This window comes from Periophthalmus magnuspinnatus, chromosome 1 (assembly GCF_009829125.3).
Source record: "Periophthalmus magnuspinnatus isolate fPerMag1 chromosome 1, fPerMag1.2.pri, whole genome shotgun sequence".
Lineage (NCBI taxonomy): Eukaryota > Metazoa > Chordata > Actinopteri > Gobiiformes > Gobiidae > Periophthalmus > Periophthalmus magnuspinnatus.
This window is the reverse complement of record NC_047126.1, coordinates 35,926,963-35,945,344: the sequence shown is the minus strand read 5'-3', so window position 1 is coordinate 35,945,344 and position 18,382 is coordinate 35,926,963. Positions and strand designations below refer to the sequence as shown.

Here is an 18,382-nt window from a genome sequence, read left to right as displayed (position 1 = left end):
TAAAACTGGAGAAGGAAGAGCGTATGTCAACAGTGGGCATGTCACAGTGGGCGTGTACAGGTGGAGGTTAAACGGGGTTAGATCAACAACTGCCGTCTTGGCGAAAATAGTTGATTAAAGATTACTCAAACACGAATCACTCTAAATACAACTTCAGATGCTCAATGAGAAGAAACGATTAGAAAATGGATAAATATCTGAACAGAACAGTCAAACAAGGACAGTCTTGTAAACAAACAGACATGTGGAGTGTTTAGGCCAGCTCTATGAGACATCCGGAATAGGAAGTATCCAGACCAGAATCCTGAGCCACCTCAGCTGCTCCTCTCCACATGGAGGAGCAGCGGCTTTACTCCAAGCTCCTTCCATGTGACTGAGCTCTTCACCTTCTCTCTAAGGGAGCACCCAGCATGTGCCATCTTTTTTTTTCGGTCATTATCCAAAGCTTTATGACCGTAGGTGAGGGTAGGAACGGAGGTCTAAAGCAAGACTAAACAGGACTAAACAAGGACTAAACAAGGACTAAAGCAGGAGTAAAGCAGAACTAAAGCAGGCCTAAAGCAGGAGTAAAGCAGAACTAAAGCAGGACTAAAGCAGGAGTAAAGCAGGACTAAAGCAGGCCTAAAGCAGGCCTAAAGCAGGACTAAAGCAGGAGTAAAGCAGAACTAAAGCAGGCCTAAAGCAGGCCTAAAGCAGGCCTAAAGCAGGACTAAAGCAGGAGTAAAGCAGAACTAAAGCAGGCCTAAAGCAGGAATAAAGCAGGAGTAAAGCAGGCCTAAAGCAGGAGTAAAGCAGAACTAAAGCAGGACTAAAGCAGGCAAAGCAGGACTAAAGCAGGACTAAAGCAGGAGTAAAGCAGAACTAAAGCAGGACTAAAGCAGGCAAAGCAGGACTAAAGCAGGACTAAAGCAGGAGTAAAGCCGGACTAAAGCAGGACTAAAGCAGGACTAAAGCAGGACTAAACCAGGACTAAAGCAGGACTAAAGCAGGACTAAAGCAGGAGTAAAGCAGGACTAAAGCAGGAGTAAAGCAGGACTAAAGCTGGAGTAAAGCTGGAGTAAAGCAGGACTAAACCAGGACTAAAGCAGGACTAAAGCAGGACTAAAGCAGGACTAAAGCAGGACTAAAGCCGGACTAAAGCCGGACTAAAGCTGGAGTAAAGCTGGAGTAAAGCAGGACTATACCAGGACTATACCAGGTCTATACCAGGACTATACCAGGACTATACCAGGACTATACCAGGACTATACCAAGACCACAGGTAAATGAAAAGCATTGCTCCATCCTTCACTAATTTACTCCACTCTCCCTTCACGTGCACCATCCTCTCCTGTGGAGGTCAGCAGCTTTCCAACCTCTCTGTAAACAGTGTTAGTGAAGCACTAAACTCCCCTCCTGAGGCGTCAGACTTTTTTCATTGAGGCCAACTGATAGTCCTCCTTCATGGCCTCCCTGAACTCCTCCCAACCCTGAGTTCTGTGACCGCACGAGCCGTGGCACACTTGGCACACTCAGAACCCATCCTCTGCCACTAAGCCCTAACCCAATAAGACTCGATAAGAAAAAACATTTTCATAAACGCATGATATAAATATAAATAATAAATAAAATAAATAAACCAGTTTGGCTCCTGGATTCAAACAGGGACTCAAAGATGGCGCTGAGGAGGGTGATGGTTCTGCTGCTGAGGTTGAGAATGGCAAAGGAGAGTACTTGAAATGGGAGTGTATTTATTTCAATTACACATAGATGATTATAATGAATGGCGTTCATCCTCATGTAATTGGCCCACAGCAGGAGGTATGACCTTGTTGACTCGCACATAGTAGTTTAGGAAGTACCACTGAACCTGTTTATGTTCCAATTTTAGTGTGGCATGTTAAAAAAAACTCTGCTGTGTGAAGACGTTACTTTCACTTTGTGCAGGGACTTGGATTACAAAGGTTGAAGCCAGTGATCCAACCAACAGCCGACTGAGAATCACATACACTATATTCAGTGGCAACGAGAACAACGTATTCTCCATCAACCGGCATACAGGTAAGCTACTGTTCTTTTGGACCTGATGCTGTCTATACCCTTCCTGCTAATGACGCCATTTTGAGGACCTTTCAGAAGACTATTTTGTTTTAATCTATCGGGTTCTATGGTAACATTTTTTTTAAGTTAAAGTTTCAGGTCAGTCACATCCATGAGTTTGGAGTGCAAAGTGCCTCTTTTTCCCATTAAGGGACTTAATTTGTATCTAGCACATCCACACATAAACACAGGAGTCAAAGGTCACTGGTTAAAGGAGACTTTATAAATATACAGATAAAAACAGTCATTTAGCGCTCATGATCATCACTATAGCGACTCATCGTTCAGTCTGTGAAAGATGGAACCATTTTGGGGTCAGTGTTTGTGTTTACTTTTTCTTTGCAAAAATGGGGAGATTTTGGATCTTTTTTGATGAATCAGTACTTCTATGGCTAAATATTGGTTCATTCTGGTATTTCTTGGTTTCATTAAAGGCCTGATCTGCAGCTGTCTGTGTAAAAATGGTTTAGTGGTTTTACTTATTATCTTCCATTATTGTTATTGAGTCAGTTTCAATATTATCGTTTATCACAATATCTCTCTCTGTTATCGTGACAGGCCTAGACAAGGCCAGTTATTTGATCATCTAAATAAACTGCCGTGTGGTCAGAGCGAGCGCGGCCAAAATACCCAAGTATCAATTGCGTATTTCAAAACGCTGTTCCCATCCCCAGGGGAGGTCCGTGTGCAGAAGGGGAACTGTCTGGACTTCGAGCGGAGTCCCAGGGTGGAGCTGGTGGTGCTGGCTGATAATGGACTGCAGAGCGCACACAGCAGAGTGTTCATCACCCTGCAGGATGTCAATGACCACGCCCCCCTGTTTGAACATAATGACTATAGGACGGCCGTGTGGGAGGGCCAAGTCCACGACACCTACGTTATGCAGGTAAGTAAGGCCAACACACTAACACGCCAACACACTAACACGCCAACACACTAACACGCTAACATGCCGACACACTAACACGCTAACACGCAAACACACTAACACGCCAACACACTAACACGCTAACATGCCGACACACTAACACGCAAACACACTAACATGCAAACACACTAACATGCAAACACGCTAACATGCAAACACACTAACACGCCAACACACTAACACGCACACACTAACACGCCAACACACTAACACGCCAACACGCTAACAACCAAACACACTAACATGCAAACACACTAACACGCCAACATGCTAACACGCAAACACACTAACACACTAACATGCAAACACGCTAACATGCCAACACGCTAACATGCAAACACACTAACACGCCAACACACTTAACACGCCAACACACTAACACGGTAACACGCTAACACGCTAACATGCCGACACACTAACACGCAAACACACTAACATGCAAACACGCTAACATGCAAACACGCTAACATGCAAACACACTAACATGCCAACACACTAACACGCACACACTAACGCCAACACACTAACACGCCAACACACTAACACGCCAACACACTAACACGCCAACACACTAACACGCTAACACGCCGACACACTAACACGCCAACACGCTAACACGCAAACACACTAACATGCAAACACACTAACATGCAAACACGCTAACATGCCAACACGCTAACATGCAAACACACTAACACGCCAACACACTAACACACTAACACGCACACACTAACACGCCAACACACTAACACGCCAACACGCAAACACACTAACATGCAAACACGCTAACATGCCAACACGCTAATATGCAAACACACTAACACGCCAACACACTAACACGCTAACATGCTAACACGCAAACACACTAACATACAAACACGCTAACATGCCAACACGCTAATATGCAAACACACTAACACGCCAACACACTAACACGCTAACATGCTAACACGCAAACACACTAACATGCAAACACACTAACACGCCAACACACTTAACACGCCAACACACTAACACGGTAACACGCTAACATGCAAACACACTAACACACAACACGCTAACATGCAAACACGCTAACATGCCAACACGCTAACATGCCAACAGGCTAACATGCAAACACGCAAACATACTAACATGCAAACACGCTAACATGCAAACACGCTAACATGCAAACACACTAACATGCAAACACGCTAACATGCAAACACGCTAACATGCAAACACACTAACATGCAACACACTAACATGCAAACACGCTAACATGCCAACACGCTAACATGCCAACACACTAACATGCCAACACGCTAACATGCAAACACACTAACATGCAAACACGCTAACATGCAAACACGCTAACATGCCAACACGCTAACATGCCAACACACTAACATGCAAACACACTAACATGCCAATACACTAACATGCAAACACGCTAACATGCAACACGCTAACATGCCAACACGCTAACATGCCAACACACTAACATGCCAACACGCTAACATGCCAACACGCTAACATGCAAGCACGCTAACATGCAAACACACTAACATGCCAATACACTAACATGCAAACACGCTAACATGCAAACACACTAACATGCAACACACTAACATGCAAACACACTAACATGCAAACACACTAACATGCAAACACGCTAACATGCCAACACGCTAACATGCCAACACGCTAACATGCCAACACGCTAACATGCAAACACACTAACATGCAAACACGCTAACATGCCAACACGCTAACATGCCAACACGCTAACATGCCAACACGCTAACATGCAAACACACTAACATGCAAACAGGCTAACATGCAAACACGCTAACATGCCAATACGCTAACATGCAAACACGCTAACATGCAACACATGCCAACACGCTAACATGCAAACACGCTAACATGCAACACGCTAACATGCCAACACGCTAACATGCAAACACGCTAACATGCCAACACGCTAACATGCCAACACGCTAACATGCCAACACGCTAACATGCAAACACGCTAACATGCCAACACGCTAACATGCCAACAGGCTAACATGCAAACACGCTAACATGCAACACGCTAACATGCCAACACACTAACATGCAAACACACTAACATGCAAACACGCTAACATGCCAACACGCTAACATGCAAACACGCTAACATGCCAACACACTAACATGCAAACACACTAACATGCAAACACGCTAACATGCCAACACGCTAACATGCAAACACGCTAACATGCCAACATACTAACATGCAAACACACTAACATGCCAACATACTAACAAGCCAGCATGCTAACACACTAGCATGCTAACATGTCAACACGCTAACACACTGACATGCCAACACATTAACACACCGGCATGCTAACACACCAACATGCTAACATGCAACACTCTACCATACTATCACGCCAACATGCTAACAAGCCAACACGCTAACACACACGATAACATGGCAACACAATAACACGATAACAACACGCCTACACACTCAAGTAAATGTAACTGAGTAACTTTTCTAAGAAATTGTACTTTTAAGAGTACTTTTATAGCAACATACTGTTACTTCTATTTGAGTAATATTTGTATTGAAGTAACAGTACTGTTACTCGAGTAAAATTGGTGTTCCTCTTCCCTCTATGAGTAAGTCTTAAGTGACTGGAGCTTTATGTAACAATATGAAATGATCTGAACATTTGTGTTTATGGCTCCTTCAGATATGATTTAGTTTTTTGTATTTAAACTTGTAATTATAAATCTGATATTACATCCTGACAATTATTCTTTAAATTACTCTAACTTGAGGAGTACTTTTCACAAACTTTTTTACTTGAGTAATGTCTTGGACCACTACTTTGTACTCCTTTGTGTAGATACATGCCTCTGACGCAGACAGTGGGTTAAACGGCCAGATAGAATACTCCATCATATCTGGCAACCACAACAACGCCTTCATCCTGGACTCTGTGAGAGGGATTCTGGCCACGAATGTTGTGCTGGACCGAGAGATCACCAGCTCATACAAGTGAGTCCATGTGACACTGTTACGTAACCCCTCTGCGCTCTCAACCATACAAGGCCAAATTAGATCAATTAACTGTCAGCAGAAGGAAGAACAGGCCCAAAGTTCAACTGCTTTTGTACCACACCTGAAAAACCACCACATACAGAGAACGTCATGTGGGACGTTACTAAACATGTGGAACAAAGTGTCACATGTTTAGTTTTTTGGACTGGGCGGGAGCTCTACAAACTGAACATTATGTTTATGTGAAGATGATGATTTAGTAGCAACCACAGACTGTGTAAAGAAGTGAGTGAGTGTGACATCACCCACAGCATTCAGCTCCAAATGCAGCTCATCGAAGCTAGCAGTTATAGGGGCTAACCTAGTCAATCTGTAGCTAGGCAGTTGAAGGTGACGCCCCTTCCCACCCACACCACTGGTTTAGCAGGGATTAGCATCGGTGTCAGTCAAACCTGTCACTGATGCTAGCGGGGTTGTTGATTTGTCTGTTATTAATGTTCATATCTTGAGTTACAGGATCCCAGTGTATTGGAATTGGACATATCTAATCTGCTAGCCGCCGTGTTCCAAACAGGAAGTGAACATTGGGCGCACTTCCGGCTCCATTGACTCTGACTCTAATTCACTTTCTATGTAAAAACTGTGTCTCCTCTCTCTGTACCTGCTGCTGTCAGACTCATCAATTTGGTCTTAAATGTTTGTATTAACCCGCTCTACATGATCAGGGGTTGTTATTTCATTATTGTGTCTGTAAATCAAGACATGAACATTGATAACAGGCGCCCCTCCCCGAACCGCCACCTTAACGTGGTGGAGGGGTTTGAACACCCGAATGATCCTGGGAGCTATGTTGTTGGGGGCTTCATGCCCCTGGTAGGGTCACCCATGGCATCTGACTAAGAGCGGTTCAGAAGCCCCCCATGAAGAGAAAAAGAACAAGGCCAGTTACGTCGCCCCGGACTGGCGTTACCGGGGCCCCACCCTGGAGCCAGGCCTGGGGTGGGTGCTCGGCAGCGAGCGCCTGGTGGCCGGGCCTTTCCCCACGGGGCCCGATCGGGCCCAGCCTGAAGGAACAACGTGGGGCCGTCCTCCTGTGGACCCACCACCTGCGGGAGGAGCCATGCGGGGCGGGTGCAGAGAGATCCGGGCAGCAGTCGAAGGCGGGGACCTCGACGACCGGATCTCCGGACATGGAGACTAGCTCTGGGGACATGGAATGTCACCTCGCTGGGGGGGAAGGAGCCTGAGCTTGTGCGGGAGGTTGAGCGTTCCCGGCTAGATATAGTCGGCCTCACCTCCACGCACAGGTTGGGTTCTGGAACCCAACTTCTTGAGAGGGTTGGACTCTCCATTTCTCTGGCGTTGCCCGCGGGGAGCGGCGGCGAGCTGGTGTGGGCTTGCTCATTGCCCCACAGCTCAGCTACTGCGTGTTGGGGTTCACTCCGGTGAACGAGAGGGTCGCGTCCCTGCGCCTTCGGGTCGGGGACAGGTCTCTCACTGTTGTGTCAGCCTATGGGCCAAACAGCAGTGCAGAGTACCCGGCCTTCTTGGAGTCCCTGGGAGGGGTACTAGACAGTGCACCAACCGGGGACTCCGTTGTTCTCCTGGGGGACTTCAACGCCCATGTGGGTAACGACAGTGACACTTGGAGGGGCGTGATTGGGAGGAACGGCCTCCCCGATCTGAACCCGAGCGGTGTTTTGTTAGTGGACTTCTGTGCACATGTTCGAGCACAAGGGTGTCCATCGGTGCACGTGGCACCAGGACACTCTAGGTCTGAGGTCGATGATCGACTTTGTTGTCGTGTCATCTGACCTCCGACCGCGTGTCTTGGACACTCGGGTGAAGAGAGGGGCTGAGCTGTCAACTGATCACCACCTGGTGGTGAGTTGGATCCGCTGGCGGAGGAGGAAGCCGGACAGACCTGGCAGGCCCAAGCGCATTGTGAGGGTCTGCTGGGAACATCTGGCGGAGCCCTCTGTCAGGGGGGTCTTCAACTCCCACCTCCGGGAGAGCTTCTCCCTGATCCCGGGGGAGGTTGGAGACATGGACTCCGAGTGGGCCATGTTCTCCACCTCTATTGTCGATGCGGCTGCTCATAGCTGTGGTCGTAAGGTCTGTGGTGCTTGTCGCGGCGGCAATCCCCGAACCCGGTGGTGGACACCGGAAGTAAGGGATGCCGTCAAGCTGAAGAAGGAGTCCTATCGAGCCTTGTTGGCTCGTGGGACTCCTGAGGCAGCTGATGAGTACCGGCGGGCCAAGCGTGCCGCGGCTCAGGCAGTCACAGAGGCAAAAACTCGGGGTTGGGAGGAGTTCGGGGAGGCCATGGAGAAGGACTATCGGACGGCCTCAAAGAGATTCTGGCAAACCATCCGACGCCTCAGGAGGGGGAAGCAGTGCTTCACCAACACTGTTTACAGTGCGGGTGGAGAGCTGCTGACCTCGACTGGGGATGTTGTCGGGCGGTGGAAGGAATACTTTGAGGATCTCCTCAATCCCACTGTCACGTCTTCCGAGGAGGAAGCAGAAACTGGGGACCCAGAGGCGGACTCGTCCATCACCCTGGCTGAAGTCACTGAGGTGGCTGGCAAGCTCCTCGGTGGCAAGGCTCCGGGGGTGGATGAGATCCGTCCTGAGTACCTCAAGTCTCTGGATGTTGTGGGGCTGTCTTGGCTGACACGTCTCTGCAACATCGCGTGGCGGTCGGGGACAGTACCTGTGGAATGGCAGACCGGGGTGGTGGTCCCTCTGTATAAGAAGGGGGACCGGAGGGTGTGTTCCAATTACAGGGGAATCACACTCCTCAGCCTTCCCGGTAAGGTCTATTCCAGGGTACTGGAGAGGAGAATCCGACCGATAGTCGAACCTCGGATTCAGGAGGAGCAGTGTGGTTTTCGTCCTGGTCGTGGAACACTGGACCAGCTCTATACTCTCCATCGGGTCCTCGAGGGCTCATGGGAGTATGCCCAACCAGTCCACATGTGTTTTGTGGATCTGGAGAAGGCATTCGACCGTGTCCCTCGTGGTGTCCTTTGGGGGGTGCTCTGGGAGTATGGGGTCCGGGGCTCTTTGCTAAGGGCTGTCCGGTCCCTGTATGACCGGAGCAGGAGCTGTGTTCGCATTGCCGGCAGTAAGTCAGACCTGTTCCCAGTGCATGTTGGACTCCGCCAGGGCTGCCCTTTGTCACCGGTTCTGTTCATTATATTTATGGACAGAATTTCTAGGCGCAGCCAGGGGCCGGAGGGGGCCTGCTTGGGAACCACAGTCCTCTGCTGTTTGCAGATGATGTTGTCCTGATGCTTCTTCGAGCCAGGACCTGCAGCAGGCACTGGGGCGGTTTGCAGCCGAGTGTGAAGCGGCTGGGATGAGAATCAGCTCCTCTAAATCCGAGGCCATGGTTCTCGACCGGAAAAAGGTGGTTTGCTCTCTCCGGGTGGGTGGTGAGTCTCTGCTTCAAGTGGAGGAGTTCAAGTATCTCAGGGTCTTGTTCACGAGTGAGGGAAGGATGGAGCGTGAGATTGACAGGCGGATCGGTGCAGCGTCTGCAGTGATGCGGTCGCTGTATCGGTCCGTTGTGGTAAAGAAGGAGCTGAGCCGGAAGGCGAAGCTCTCGATTTACCGGTCAATCTACGTTCCTACCCTCACCTATGGTCATGAGCTCTGGGTAATGACCGAAAGGACAAGATCGCGGATACAAGCGGCTGAAATGGGTTTCCTCTGCAGAGTGGCCGGGCGCACCCTTAGGGATACGGTGAGGAGCTCGGTAACACGGGAGGAGCTCGGAGTAGAGCCGCTGCTCCTACACGTCGAGAGGAGCCAGCTGAGGTGGCTCGGGCATCTGCTCAGGATGCCTCCTGGACGCCTCCCTAGGGAGGTGTTCTGGGCATGTCCCACCGGGAGGAGGCCCCGGGGAAGACCCAGGACACGCTGGAGGAACTATGTCTCTCGGCTGGCCTGGGAACGCCTTGGGGTCCCACCGGAGGAGCTGGAGGACGTGTCTGGGGTGAGGGAAGTCTGGGAGTCCCTGCTTAGACTGATGCCCCCGCGACCCGGCCCCGGATAAGCGGAAGAAAATGGATGGATGGATGGATGGATGGATAATTCAGGCGCCTTCTTTCCCTGAGGTTGCTTCCATTAGTGTTAGCAACAGGTTTAATTGACAGTGTTGCTAAGCTAAACCAGCGGTGCAGGCAGAATGAGGCGTTACCTTCAACAGCCTCGCTCTGGATTGGCTCTTTGTTTGCTATGATACTCGTGGTCGGAATTCCAAATATGTAACTCTGCTCCAGATAAGCGGCTATAACTGCTCTAGCCTCGATGAGCTTCATTTGGAGCTGAACTCTGTGGTGACTTCACATTCACTCAGTCACTTGTTTACACAGACTGTGGTGTGTGTATTAAATGTAGAAAGTAGAAAACGTAAGGAAATACATTGAATGAGAGGGCGTGTCCAAACGTCTTACTGGTCATGTCTATAGTTCTTTTGTTATTTTTGCATTAAAACTCACGTGATCCTGTGTTGTGTTTCAGACTGGTTCTACATGCAGCAGACAAAGGAAACCCGCCCTTCACCAGCACTGCCACTGTCAGGGTCCAAGTGGTGGACGTGAATGACAACAGTCCAACTATACCCCCCATGGAGCCTGTCCTCGTCCCAGAGAGTAAGAGCAAACATGGGAGCAGGGCTGTTCTGGAGGAAACGCTCGGAGCCGAGATTATCAAACATCTGTTATTCTGACGTTTCCTCATCACAAACAGACCTGGAGTGGTGCTTTTTTGTTTAATTCACACATGTTTAACACACAAACAAACCGGCATATTTAGGCTGACTTCTTCTCTCAAACTGAAAACACTCTGTTCCCCCTTGTGATGTCATCAAGAGGTAATACAGGAGGTGCTCCACTGTGTTTTTAAACTCCACACACCCTCACTAGAATCATTTGGATCATTTACATCACTTTGAAGCTGCATGCATTATGTTTGTCTCTCTGCTTCTCTGCGCCCCAGAACAAACTGAGGACTTTCTGTGGCCAAAATGAACAAATAACACAATAAAACAACAAAACAACAAATAAAAGAATAAAACAAAAAATAAAACAAATAAAACATTCAAACAAATTAAACAATAAACAAAACATCAAATAAAAGGATAAAACAACAAATAAACCAATAAAACATTAAAACAACATAGAAAACAAATAAAAACAAATAAAAATTAAAACAACAAATAAAACAACAGATAAAACATTAAAACAGCAAATAAAACAACAAATAAAATAATAAAATCCATCCATCCATCTTCTTCCGCTTATCCGGGGCCGGGTCGCGGGGGCAGCAGTCTAAGCAGGGACTCCCAGACTTCCCTCACCCCGGAAATAATAAAACAACAAATAAAACATTAAAACAACAAATAAAACAATAAAACAATAAATAAAACATTAAAACAGCAAATAAAAGAATAAAACAATAAATAAAACATTAAAACAGCAAATAAAAGAATAAAACAATAAATAAAACATTAAAACAGCAAATAAAACAACAAATAAAACAATAAACCATAAAAACAACAAATAAAATATTAACACAACAAATAAAACAATAAATACATTTTTGGAAAGGGCAGCAGTTGTGGTTATTCCAGTGTTAATGTTGCCTGGCAGATCCAGACTGATATGTCCAGACTGATATCAATCTGGTTTCCATCTCCTCCATCGCGTCACATACCAGACCAGAGTTTGTTTCAGTGGTGAAACGAATCATTGGTCACCGTCATTTAGAGTTTTGTGCTCCGCTCAGTGATTCTGCAGAATTTCGCAATTTTTTTTAAAAACTCCATTAAAACTATCACTGAATGACCTCACAAGGTGGAACAGAACATTCTGATCTTTTGGGATGCAGACAGCTGAGTAATCCAGGATTACTCAAGCATAGCTGGAGCTGTGTTTTGTTTCATTCACACATGTTTAACACACAAACCCTGCATATTTAGGCTGAGTTCCTCTCTTAAACTGAAAACACTCTGTTCTTGTGACAGTTTTTTAAACTCCATACACCTTCACTAGAATCATTTGGATCATTTCAGATTTGGAATTGCCAATCTCTACTGAAATAAAGGTAAAAGGAGCTGTTAACTTGAAAACAACCATATAATGACATCACAAGTCTATGTCCATATATATATATATATATATATATATATATATATATATATATATATATATATATATATATATATATATATATATATATATATATATATATATACACACACACACACACACACAAACACAATCTATGTCCATTTATATATAAAGTATATGGTTGAGTTCCCCTTTAAAGTAAAGACTGGAGAGAAGATATTATAACATTTGCTCGTCATTGTCTCTTTATCACCAAACTGTCTCATCTCAGATCTCCTGGCGGGCTACATGGTCACACAGGTGGTTGCTAACGACGTGGACCTGGCTTCAACCATCACCTACAGCTTTGGGGACAACAGCAGCAGCACTGGCCAGTTTGCCATCGACTGCTACACTGGAGTCATCACACTGACCCAATCGCTGGACTATGAGACACAGACAGAGCACATGCTAACTGTGAGGGCGTCCGACTCCCTCCACCACACCACAGGAGAGGTCAAAGTTCAAGTGCTTGATGTCAATGACAACGCTCCCGTCTTCACCCAAGTCTCCTACCAGGTACTCATCCCAAAGCCGCCTGTCAGTGGAAAGAACACAGGAACCAAAGAGCCAATTAGGAGCGAGGATGTTTAAGGTGATGCCTCTTCTCGCCCACACCTCCGGTTTGGCAGGGATCGGACTCTTAGCAACGCTTTCAATCAAACCTGATGCTAACATAAGCCGGCGTGACATCGGGGAAAGAAGCCAGCTCGTTGGTCTGTTAGTAATGATCATATCTTGACTTAGGGACAAAACAGCTGAATAAAAACACCTAGATCATGTAGAGCAAGTTAATATGAACATGTTAAGACCAAAATGACGTGGCGAGAGGAGGAATGAGAATAATAGAAAGAGAATTGGAGCCAGAGTCAAGGGAGCCAAATCAGGAAGTAAGCATGGGTGCGGCGGCTAGCGGGTTAGCTATGTCCCTTTATATATAGTTACAGTTAACTATTAAACATCTCCTTCCACAGTGAAGTAACACACATACATATATATATATGTGTGTGTGTGTGTTACTTCACTGTGGAAGTGTGGAAGGAGATATATATATATATATAAGAAACAATGTGAAAGCAAAGTGAAGCACGGGTAAATGGCGATTAAGAATAGCCAAATGCCTCGTCATCTAATTAGTGACGCACATGAATGGATGAACGAGATTCCCACTGTCCCTATCTACCACCTTGCGGAACCACAGTCAAGGGAACGGGCTTGGCAGAATCAGCGGGGAAAGAAGACCCTGCTGAGAGTGACTCTAGTTTGGCACTGTATGTAATTTTTTTTAATTATTTTTTTAACAGGTGGAGTTGTCTGAGTTTCTTCCGGCAGAAACATTCGTTGTCTCTGTGTCTGCATCTGACAGAGACTCAGGGCTCAGTGGAGAGGTCATCTACAGACTCCTGTCATCTCCTCTACAAGGCTTCTACATCCTCCCAGATCTGGGTAAGGCCACGACGAATGAAGAGTCCTCTGTGATTGGGCGCCTTCTTTCCCAGAGGTCGCTCCCGCTAGCATTCGCAATCAGGTCAATCAAATTTGATTAACAGGCTTGATAAGCGCCCGCTCCCTGCTAAACCAGTGGTGAGGCTGGAAGAGGCGTTACCTTCAACAGCCTCACACCAGATTGGCTCACTGGTTGCTAGGATGCTCGTGGTTGGAATTCCAAATATGGAACTCTGCTCCAAATTAGCCCCTATAACTGCTCTAGCCTCAATGAGCTTCATTTGGAGCTGAGCACTGTGGGTGATGTCACACTCACTCAGTCCACTTCTTTATACAGTTTGTTTTATAAACACAGAAGACATCAAATATAATTAACTTTTTTTCTTTACAACATAATTCTATACATCCTACTTCGTATACTTGATGTACTCTGTGTACATATAAAATATAGAAAGTAGTAAAGAAAAATAAAACATTAAATGAAATGTGTTCATAGGCCTGTCAGGATAACACATTTTGAAGTTTGATATATTGCTGAAGTATATGCAGAAGATAAGATAAGTTGGGTGGGTACTTCGATAGACACATCAAAGGTGCATTTGTCGAATTGGGACACGGCCAACGTCTGGAGACGCTCACAGTCCGTGAATCATATGAGTCGGGTGCGTGTCTTGACCTCCGCCGAACCCCTGACACTGACTCACCGAACCCCTAGGGTTCGATCGAACCCACATTAAGAACCACTGATCTAGAGTTTTCCAAATCATATTCACACATTTTTTTTGTGTTTTGTTTATTTTTTACAGGGTCTGTTTTCACCAACAAGCCCCTAAAATCCATCACCAACAGCAACGTGGTTCACCTACTGGTTGAAGCCCGAGACCAAAGTGAGCCGGTACGCTCCAGTGTGGCCTCCATCGAAGTTCAGATCGTGGACAGCAATGACCACGCCCCAGTGTTCCACCAAGACACGTACTCTCTGACCGTCCCAGAAGACACGCCCACCGAGACCACCTTACTCACCCTCTCTGCTGATGATGAAGACTGGAGTCCCAAAAATACCCACCTTGACTACGCTATTGTCGGCGGCAATGAGGAAAAGAGATTCTGTCTTGAGGTCAAATTGATTCAGGTTGAGAATCAGTTGCGAAACGTAGCAAAGCTGGTTCTCTGTAACCCTTTGGATCGGGAAACTACGGAAATGTACTCTTTGACTGTTAGTGTTTCGGATCGGGGAAAGCCACCTCTGAACAGTACAGCTTTTGTTACGGTGTCTGTAACCGACTGCAATGACAACGCTCCAAAGTTTTCCAACACAGAATATCACATCCAAGTGAGTGAGAACAGTGTCGTTGGAACTCGCTTGGTTCAAGTTCATGCCTATGATCCTGACGTCGGAGCAAACGGTCTTGTGCGATACGATATCGTTTCTGGCAACAGCAAACAGCACCTCACAATCAACTCCCAGTCTGGTGTTTTAGCTGTTAACCAATCACTCGACTATGAGGAAGATTCAAAGTACACCGTGACTGTTAGGGCTTGCGATGGTAGCGAAACATCAGATGAATGCAATGTCGCTTTCGCCGTGATCTATGTTACCGTATTGGACGAAAATGACAACGCGCCGTATTTCATGTTCCCAACTGTAAATTGTTCCATGCTGGAGAATCTACCGGCATTTACTCACATGTGCTCCATCAATGCAATGGATGACGACTCTGGCCCCTACGGTCTTCTGACGTATTCCATTTTGACATCCTGTCTCATTCAAAACCCTGATCATAAAGACGCATTCGGGATTGACAGCTTTACCGGAGACATCCACACCAGGCAAACCTTTGACTATGAACGGGAAAATGAGTATTGCTTTCTAGTTGAAGCTAGAGACAAAGGCGAAAAGGCAGCCACCCTAAGAGTCCAGGTAGCTATTAAAGGAGTCGACGAGTTTAGCCCAGTCTTCACTCAAAAACAGTACTACTTTCTTCTCGGAGAAAACGCCAAGCCTGGAGAGACTGTTGGCTTTGTGATGGCAGTGGATCATGATGGAGGGATTGATGGACAGGTGGAATATGCATTGCTCCACCCATCCCCATTTTTCTTGATAAACAAAACAACCGGTGCAATTTTGGTGTCTGATCCAGTATTTCATAAAAGAGATAGTCACAGAAATGATGATATGGTGGAGTTAATAGTGTGTGCAAACAGTCCCAAACTTGGTTCTCGGACTACAAGGTGTCCAGTTTATGTCAATATTTCCAGTTCAGCAGAAGCGTTAACTGGAGTACCGCTCAATGGAAACGTTCTCAGTCTGGGCATTTCGTTACTGTTGGTCCTTGTTATTTTAGTCATCTTCGTAGGGTTAGTTCTGTTATATAAACTAAAAGATTCCACGGTCAAGAAGGCATCTGCCATTGCTTCAAGTTTGCGTCAAAACCCAGATTCGTTCTTCAGCTCCAGTGAACAGTCTCAAAGCATTATCTGCCTGCATGAACTCAAGCGCCCTAGCATTCAAGTGGTGAGGAAGGAGCTGCCCAAACAGTACAGCCCTTCAGACTCTAGTGGACATGGGTCTGCCGAAGGTGAGACCGCCGAGGACCTGGAGATTAAGTGGATCAACACTTTATCTCGTCGTAGAGGAGAAACAGGACATGAACCTTCAGAACATCACGATTCTGCATTACCTGGAGACAACACTTCAAATTACTCTGTTAAACCAGATCCAGAGCACATGCCAGCATCAGCTTCATGCCTGACTTCTGGGTTGGCTAGCACTGAAAGCTTACATCATTTCAAGGAGGAGGGCGGTGGTGAAGGTCTGCTCCCAGCAATCGTCCGATTTCCAGATCTAGAGGAGAACATGGGGACAAAAGGTTACGCTCCCCATTCGGAAGCTGCGGATTCTTTGACATCTCTGATTGGTTTAGAAGAGCAAGTGCAAGGTAGCTATGCTTGGGACTACCTACTTGACTGGGAGCCGCAATACCATATGGTAGCTTCAGTGTTCACAGATATTGGTATGCTCCCGGACGAGGAGCTCCAAGGCGGGCGTGAGAGTTTGGCCTGTGACGTGAGCTGTTTCATGCACCCGCCCCCTCTGATCACTGCAGTAGCTCAGCCTGGCTTAAGAACAGTACCTCCCAGGAAGCCAAGCCGTGCGCGCAGTCTCAGTAGGCAACCATCTTACCCCAGATACTGCTACTCTCCCTTAGCTAGCAACACTGGATTAACCCCCTCGGCAATGACCCCTACCTTTTCCCCATCCCTGACCTCACTGACTGTCCAGACACCCAGGGCTTTTCCGGTGGTTTCAGACTCTGGGGTGGGAGGCATCAGGTTAGAAGCAGGACCTCCCACAGCAAGCCTCTTGGAGACTGAAATACAAGTGTAGATATGGACAGATTGCGTTTTATTATGAAAGACTACTGGTAAAAGTGTTATATATGAGTGTGTTCATAATAGAAATTTTTAATTTAAATGTGGTTATGTGGATTAAAATAAGTGATAATAAGCCATATTAACTTTAAAGGGACATAAACTATGGAAATGTTTGAATTAGCTCAGGATTATGACAGGCTAAAAGCTCCAAAGTTCCATTAGACCATTTCATTTAGATTTAGTTAGAATTGTGCACAAAGTGGGATTTAGGGAGCACACAAATGATTTATTTTCACAGTCTAGATTACTAAAATTTGAGGACTTGGTGGAATACCAAACCATGCTTATTATGTTCAAAGCAAGAAATTATCAATTGCCTCCAAACATTCAAAATTTATTTAGTGAGCGAGAAGGGAATTATAATCTTAGAGGAACGGCAAAATTTAGACATGCTAAAGTGCACACTACAAAGAAGAGCTTTTGTGTCTCAGTCTGTGGGGTCAGATTATGGAATGGGCTGAGTGAAGATTTAAGGCAATGTTCAAATATTAGGCAATTTAAAAAACTGTATAAATGTCATATTCTGTCCAGATATACCAAAAGAAAATCCTAATTAATGGTAGCAGTGGTTATATGTATACTTTTTTGTTGATAGAATGGCTCAGTGATGATGTACAGGAAAGATTATGGTGATTTTTGTGATAATAACATGAACAAGGAGAATAAGAATAACAAGAATAATGAATATATAATAATAATAATAATAAGAAGAAGAAGAACAATAAGAATAATAATAAGAAGAAGAAAAAGGAAAAGTAGTTAATACTAAGAAGTAAAGTAAAAGGAAGCTGGATGAAATTTTTGTTCAAAGTTTGAATCAGAAGAACGGGGTGGGATTAAATAAGTTTACACTTCTTCCCACACTCCCTTTTGAGAATGTTCAATGTTTTTGTGGAAGATAATTTATTTTATTTTATGGACTGTAATGACATGTATTACATGATTTATGAACATACTCAAATAAAATTCAAATTCAAATTCAAAATTCATTATTTATATATTTTTTTGTAAAAATAAAACTAACTTCAACCCCAATTCCAATGAAGTTAGGACGCTGTGTAAAATAAAATCAAAAAATACAGAATACAATGATTTGCAAATCCTTTTCAACCTTTATTGAACTGAATAAACTACAAAGACATGATATTTAATGTTCAAACTGATACATTTTATTGTTTTTATCTAAATATTCACTCATTTTCAATTTGATGTCTGCAACATGTTCCAATAAAGCTGTGACAGGGACATATTTACCACTGGGTAACATCACCTTTCCTT

General features: G+C 45.5%; 1 protein-coding gene across 1 annotated transcript in view; it reads left to right on the top strand.

Annotated features, from left to right (window-relative positions):
• The window catches only part of dchs2 (dachsous cadherin-related 2), a 57,080-nt gene extending 39,937 nt beyond the window's left edge, over nt 1-17,143 (top strand). The window contains exons 17-23 of the mRNA XM_055225186.1: nt 1,927-2,040; nt 2,754-2,965; nt 5,890-6,041; nt 10,575-10,705; nt 12,456-12,742; nt 13,528-13,669; nt 14,476-17,143. Of these exons, the coding sequence (XP_055081161.1) occupies nt 1,927-2,040; nt 2,754-2,965; nt 5,890-6,041; nt 10,575-10,705; nt 12,456-12,742; nt 13,528-13,669; nt 14,476-17,057 (3,620 nt within the window). The 3' untranslated portion in view covers nt 17,058-17,143. The remainder of the gene's footprint in view (nt 1-1,926; nt 2,041-2,753; nt 2,966-5,889; nt 6,042-10,574; nt 10,706-12,455; nt 12,743-13,527; nt 13,670-14,475) is intronic.
• Nucleotides 17,144-18,382: the final 1,239 nt, after the last annotated feature.